Genomic DNA, 7,149 nt, shown 5'->3' on the forward strand with positions numbered 1-7,149 from the left:
GAACAATCTGGATTAAAATTTTTGAGATGGGTGAGCTGCCCCAACCCTCAACTAGGGGCCATACCTACCTACTGGAGGTGGTCTCTACAGGTTCTATCTCCCCTTTGTTGGGTATTTCATCCCCGCCGAGTTCTCTTGTTTCCCTGGCGTCTGGGACTTTTTAGTGGCTACTCCCAGTTCCCCACCGCCTACTGCTTACATATTTCTATTCACCCCCCGCCCCCAGGAGGACACAAGGACACATTAGCATGCTAAGAAAAGGTTCAAGACAGGAACAAACTCTCCGGAGCTGGTATGTCAAAACACTACCTATCAACAGACACTCTGTTGTAGTTTACGATGAAATTAAAGCCGTAACCCACCGAGTTCACACACACACACACACACACACCCTTTGGCTCTCATACAGTAAATGCCAGAACAAGAGCTGGCTAGTCCGGACCTTTGCCTAGAGGGCAGTATCGCAAGGGCGGGTCGCTCTATTGATTGGTCGGCTGCTATCCAGGCCAATCGATGATTGGTCAGCAGCGAGTCAGGCTTTAGGCTTTTAAGTCCAAACTCCAACCTGACTGGCGGTGCCTCAGGAGAGACATGGCTGAGCCACTTGTTGGCTTGCCCGCCTGGGCAGCTGCGTTCCTTTTCTTTTACGCTACCGTGTCCGGATCCACTGGCCCTTGGAGCAGGGAAAATCCGGGGCCGTCGCGGATCCCTTCCCAGTTCAGCGAGGAGGAGCGCGTCGCTATGAAAGAGGCGCTGAAAGGTGAACCTCCGCCCCCTTGTGCTCAGACGTGAGTCCCTCAGTCTCCAGTCAGCCTGAGGCTGTCTCCCTCTGCAGAGGGACTACTCGCTGCTCTGACTGGAGTGCCACCCGCCACACATCAGATGGGCCCAGCCAGCGTTCCCGCACGCGTTTGGGACACCTTGCCCTGGTCTAACGCCACTGGCGTCGATACTCCCTTGCCTAGCCTGGAGGCTTCAGCTTCCCTCCTCTCAACATTGTTGACACCCACCCTACCCTCGCCAGCCTCCGACAAGTATTTGTAGTACTTTCAACTCTAAATCTTTTAACCTTTTTGTTGTTGTTGTTGTTGTTGTTTTGTTTTTTTCGAGACAGGGTTTCCTCTGTGTAGTCCTGGCTGTCCTGGAACTCACTCTGTAGACCAGGCTGGCCTCGAACTCAGAAATCCGCCTGCCTCTGCTTCCCAAGTGCTGGGATTAAAGGCGTGCGCCACCACTGCTCGGCTATCTTTTAACCTTTTAAATCCCTACGGTGCCTTAAAACAAAACTTATTAGCTTCATTAAATGATCTTCCCTGGGGCTCCGGCAAGGACTAAGCTCTAGATAACATTTTGGAGTCAGTAGTACTCGCTGGTTCTAAAGAGAATTATTCCTGGGGTGTAATATGTAACCAGTTCTCCCCTAAAAAATGAGGGTTTAACAAGGCAACTAACTCATTGGTCTTTCAGGAGAAAAGAACATTTGTGTAGGCTCGTGGGATGCCTTGTGACACTGGGCTCAACTTCTCTTTTCTGTTCATTAAGTAGTGGGTTAATAAACTGCCTTCACAAACATATGCAGGCCGACACAGGGACCAAATGTTAACCCACAGTGGGAGATGAATTGTGCATATAGTGGAGTGAGATGCCTGGGAATAGTTTTCCCAGAGTATTGCGCAAATAGCCCTCTGCAAGCTGGTGGGTTACCATCATCCATCCATCCATCTATCTATCTATCTATCTATCTATCTATCTATCTATCTATCTATCTTTCTCTTTCTTTCTTTCTTTCTTTCTTTCTTTCTCTCTCTCTCTGCCTCTCTCTCTCTTTCTTTCTTTTTCTTATACTTTCTTCTTCTCTTCCTCCTCCTCTTCTTCCTCCTCCCCCTTTTCTTCCTCCTCCTCCTCCTCCTCCTTTTTGGTTTTGGTTTCATCTTCTATTTGGGACAGTTTCCTGCTCCTCCAAGGTACTGGGTTTACAGCTGTCACCACCACATTCAGCTCTGGTTTCAGACTTTTTATCAGAAACACGAAAACCTTTATCAACTTTAATCCTCCATCTCTGACTGCTAAATCCCAACAGGTGCCATCCAGATTCCCACAGTGTCTTTCAGCCATGAGGAATCCAACACCACAGCCCTTGCTGAGTTTGGAGAATATATCCGCAAAGGTCAGCTACAAACTAAGGGTGGCAGACATACATTGGAGACTTTCTCCTTGACAAGCAATAAGGAAATATATTTTGTCATTAATAGAAGACAGTCACCTTCTCTGGGGTTGCCTTTTACTTTGTACATAGAACATATAAAAGGGTGAATCCAAACATTACACAGTGGAGGGCAAGGTGAGGACTATACATTAGCCTTTGAAGAACTAAGAACTGGGAACTGTGGGTTGGGAGTTTGATTCGCCAACCTTTTCCCTAAATATGTATCAGTTAATGAACTCTGTCATTAACAGGTGACACGCGGGATTCATTCACTCTCTTGTGCAAATGTCTAGAACTCTGTCCCAGCATTTCCACCCTGACTACCGTATACATTCATACGGCTTTCAGGTGCTCCACCTAGTGGGCTCCTTTTACAGTAGTTATTAACACGTTCCTAAGGCCTGCCAGCAATGTGAATAATGTGCCCTGAGAGCATCCGTACCTGCATACAGAACATGGCTGGACAGAGCAGTTTGTATCTCCACAAAACACAGAGTGGAAATGCTCTTTTCTTTCTTCGTTACACCATCATTTCTAATAGCCTAAAATGGAAACAACCCACATATTCATCACTACACAAATGGCCAATTAAAGCATGCGTAGTACAGGTGCTGGAAAGATGATGGCTCGGTGGTTAATAGTACTTACCTGGGTTCAATTCCCAGCATCCACATGGTGACTCACCGCACCTGTACCTCCAGTTCCGGGGGATCCAACACCTCTTCCACTCTTCGAGAGCACTAGGCACACACATGGTACGCCGACATACAATCAGGCAAAGCAAACATTTTTTAAAATAAGTAACAATAATAAATGAAAAATATTAAACACAACTGTCCATACCCATGGGTTTTATACATGTGGATACAATCAATCTTTGATTGAAAATATTAAAAAGAAGCTAGACATAGTGGCTCACACCTGTAATCCCAGAACTTGGAAGGCTGAGGCAGGAGGATCATGGATTTCTAGACTTTGTGGTGAGAGACTGTCCCAAAACAAAACATAAACCTAAAAACTTGCTGTGCTGGATAGTTTAATGTCAACTTGACACAAGCTAAAGTCATGAAGAGACGAGAGCCTCAAGAAAATGCTCCGTAAGATTGGGCTGTAGACAAGCCTTTGGGGCATTTTTCTTAGTGATTGATGGGAGAGGGCCAAGTCCATTGTGGGTGGTGCCACTCCTCAGCTGCTAGTCCTGGATTCTATCAGAAAGCAGGCTGAGCAAGCCAGTAAGCAGCACTCCTCCATGGCCTCTGCATCAGCTCCTGCCTCCAGGTTTTGACCCTTTTGGAGTTCCTGTCCTGACTTCCTTCAATAATGAACAGTGGTAAAAGAAATGTGAGCCAATTAAACCCTTTCCTCCTCCATTTTGCTTTGTTCACAGTGTTTCATCATAGCAACAGTAACCCTAAGACACTTGCACATGTCTCTGTCTCTCTGTCTGCCCCACCCCCATCTGTTCTGTTTTGGGGGCAGGGTATTATTGTGTGGCTCCATCTAGCCTTCAACTAAGGTCCTCTTTCCTTGGCTTCCTGAGTCCTGGGACTGCAGGCACATGCCCATGAAGTTTTCCCAAAAGAAAAAGATCTTAGAATTTTGTACATAGTGATCATGTTTACCTCTGAGTAATTTGGATATTAGAAACTATTACATTCATATTTAACACAACCCTCATCTGCAAAGCTGTTGTCTGATAGCATGTTGGGCTAGAATGAGTCAGATCTTGAGTTATTACCCGTAGTTTGTGTGTATGTGTTTTGCCTGCATGTTTGTCTATGCACTATGTATGCACACACTCTTCAGAGGCTAAAGGAGGGCATCAGATTCCCTGGAACTGGATTTACAGATGGTTGTGGGTCACCATATGGATGCTGGGAACTGAACCTGGGTCCTCTACAAGAGCAACTAATACTCTTAACCTCTGAGCCATCTCTCCAACCCTAATATTTAATGGTACAGTTTTAAATAGCATATTAAAATAGGAAGGGTTTGATTCTGGAAGGAATGTGTGTGTGTGTGTGTACAGTTTATTGCATATATATGCATATATATACATATATAATACATTATATACATATATATTAAAATATATGCACATATATGGAAGAGGAATTTTAGAAATTGAATAGACAGATCAGAATTTAGATCTCTAAGGGGCAGTCATTCAAAAAAAATACAGAGAGAAAGAAGAAAAGACTTGGGAACAGGAAATGGTAGGGAAACAGAAGGAAACCACCTTGTGGCCCAGTCTTGCTTACTTCTTCCTTGCTTCTCATCCCTCCTCCTCAAGCCTTTCCTAGAGTGTTCCACAGCAGCCTTGTCCAACATGAAGTCGTGGGAAAGTATAGCTACCTGTTCGCCGTCCAAGGCTCAGACCCCAGTTTGCAGCCCTACATGCTGATGGCACACTTTGATGTGGTTCCTGCTTCTGAAGAAGGATGGGAGGTGCCCCCATTCTCAGGCCTGGAGCGCAATGGCTTCATCCATGGCCGAGGCACACTGGACAACAAAAACTCTGTGATGGTCTGGACTGCTATGCTTACTGTCTGACTTAGGGCCCAGGGGTAAATCGGGATGGGAGAATTCAGCTGGTGTGGGTGAGGAAGGAAGTTGTGTTGAAAGAATTGGTGGTAGGAGGCATGGATGGTAGTTACCAGTTTTTTACACCATTTTTCTGAACCTTGATTTCTCAATCACATAGGAATTGGGGGAAGATGACCCCCTGCACAGGGGCCCTTTCAGTAGACCTTGATAAACAGATGCTTTTCTTGGGTGGGGGGTTTCTACAGAGCTCTGATCACCTGAATTGGTTCTCTTGAAAGCCAGTCTATCAGATCTTAGTTCCACCATCCCGTGGAATGCCTCTGACACCCAACTTAGACAGTGAGCGTTCCTCTTCTTCTGAATCCTAGGCGATTCTGCAGGCTTTGGAGCTCCTGCTGATTAGAAACTACAGCCCCAAAAGATCTTTCTTCATAGCTTTGGGCCATGATGAGGAGGTAAGCCGCCTTACACAGTACCTGTCTCGGGGCCCCTTCTGGAGGCGGGGTGCTTTACCCTGATCCAGTATGCCCATCAGCTGCAGGGGTTCCATGAAATGTTGTAGCCATTTGCCAGTTTCTCTGTGTGTCTGTGTGCCAGAATAAAACTCTTGCTAATATCTAAAGCAAACAGAGAACCTGGCAGTTCTACCCCAGGAAACCTAAGTACAAAAGAAAAAGGGCTGAGTATTTTCTTTGCAGTGATGCCACTGGCTTTAAACCTGGATGACTGATCCACTTTCTAGGTCCCAGTTTCATTTCTGACATTAGTAGGGCCCAGAAAGACTCTCACACTGAACAGTTCTGCAACCATCTCAGGCCCTGCCCCACATAGTAAGACTAGGAAGGAAGGTTCTGGAGTGACAAGTGAATCTGCGTTCGCTGTCTATATGTCTGTTTCTGGCTGAGAAAGACTCTGGCTTTGGGTCTCCTGTCTACAGGTGTCTGGGACAAAGGGCGCTCAGCAGATCTCAGCAATCTTACAGGCAAGAGGTGTCCAGCTAGCCTTCCTTGTAGATGAAGGGAGCTTTATCTTGGAAGACTTCATTCCGAACCTCAAGAAGCCGGTTGCCATGTAAGTGGAGCATCCCCACCCTCCACCCTTTGAAGAGTTACCACTCTGAGGTAAATCCAGCCTGCCATCTGTAAGGCACACTCAGGTATCTGTCGTACCACTCCCTCTCCTTTTCATCACGTCCTGGGCTGCTTCTTGATTTTTTTTTCCAAAGCAGCAAAGAAGCTGACTTCCCAGACCACCAGACCTTCATACAGGTGGACCTGTGGGTCTTCGGATAACTCGGCGGGGAGACGGTCTGAGGACTCACTTCAGATCCTCTCCCACAGGATTTCAGTCACCGAGAAGGGTGCCCTTGACCTCTTGCTGCAAGTAAACATGACTCCAGGCCACTCTTCAGCTCCCCCAAAGGAGACAAGCATTGGCATCCTTTCTGCCGCTCTCAGCCGGTAAGCAGCTCCTGGCTCTGCTCCCAGCACGGCCTTGGATGGAAGACCAGGCACTTTCCCACTCTGAGACTGAAGAGCCAGCCTGTGTTTCCTGCCCTAAAGTTGGTCTGGGGAAAAGAGGTGCAGGCTACAGGCGGAACAAAGCCACCAATACCAAAAACAGTCCTGGGATCAAAAAAATCTATCAGTACAACTAGAGGGCATGCAGGAGCCAGTAGACAAAAACCAAGCCAAAGCCCTTAGCCTGGTAGGCCAGAGCCTAGCCAAGCAGTTGGCAGTGAACAGTAAAGCTGTCTAAATTCTCCTGTTGTTCTGGCAAGAGGACCAAGATAAATAAGGGGCACTGACTATGGATGAAGAATCAGGGTTTGCAAGAGCAACATTACCTGTGTCTAAGTTCTCTTAGCAAAGTAAAAAGAAAGTGTGCTGTCTAGTTTGCTCAATTTGCCACAAGCTAGAGACACTGGAGAGGAGGAAGCCTCAGTTGAGAAAGTGCCTCCATAAGAGCCAGTTGTATCAAAACCAGTAGGACATTTTCTTAATTAGTGGTTGATGTGAGAAGACCCCCTCCCCCCAATTTGGGGTGGTATTACCCCTGGCTGGGCTGGTGCTCCTGGGTGCTATAAGAAAGCAGACTGAGCAAGCCATGTAAAGCAAGCTAGTAAGCAGCACCCCTCCATGGTCTCTGTATCAGCTCCTGCCTCCAGGTTCCTGCCCCGTTTGCCTTCCTATCCTGATTTCCTTCAATGATGGACAGTGATGTGGAAGTGTAAGCCAGATTAACTCTTTCCTCCCCAAATTGCTTTTGATCAGGGTGTTTCATCACAACAATAGTTAACCCTAACCAGAGAGAGCTGTGTTCATCAGAGAGTGAATGAATAGCCACCATTTATCAAGGCTTTGTGTCAGGGAATTTAGCCAGAGAGAGAGGGAGAG

At 46.8% G+C, this 7,149-nt stretch overlaps 1 protein-coding gene across 1 annotated transcript in view; it reads left to right on the forward strand.

Annotated features, from left to right (window-relative positions):
- The first annotated feature begins 589 nt into the window (after positions 1 to 589).
- Positions 590 to 7,149, forward strand: part of Pm20d1 (peptidase M20 domain containing 1) — a 22,075-nt gene continuing 15,515 nt past the window's right edge. The window contains exons 1-6 of the mRNA XM_028764736.1: positions 590 to 760; positions 2,081 to 2,167; positions 4,500 to 4,732; positions 5,122 to 5,208; positions 5,691 to 5,824; positions 6,094 to 6,213. Coding sequence (XP_028620569.1) covers positions 592 to 760; positions 2,081 to 2,167; positions 4,500 to 4,732; positions 5,122 to 5,208; positions 5,691 to 5,824; positions 6,094 to 6,213 — 830 coding nt within the window. The 5' untranslated portion in view covers positions 590 to 591. The remainder of the gene's footprint in view (positions 761 to 2,080; positions 2,168 to 4,499; positions 4,733 to 5,121; positions 5,209 to 5,690; positions 5,825 to 6,093; positions 6,214 to 7,149) is intronic.

The sequence above is a fragment of the Grammomys surdaster genome, unplaced genomic scaffold (assembly GCF_004785775.1).
Source record: "Grammomys surdaster isolate TR1022 unplaced genomic scaffold, NIH_TR_1.0 145, whole genome shotgun sequence".
Taxonomy (NCBI): Eukaryota; Metazoa; Chordata; class Mammalia; order Rodentia; family Muridae; genus Grammomys; species Grammomys surdaster.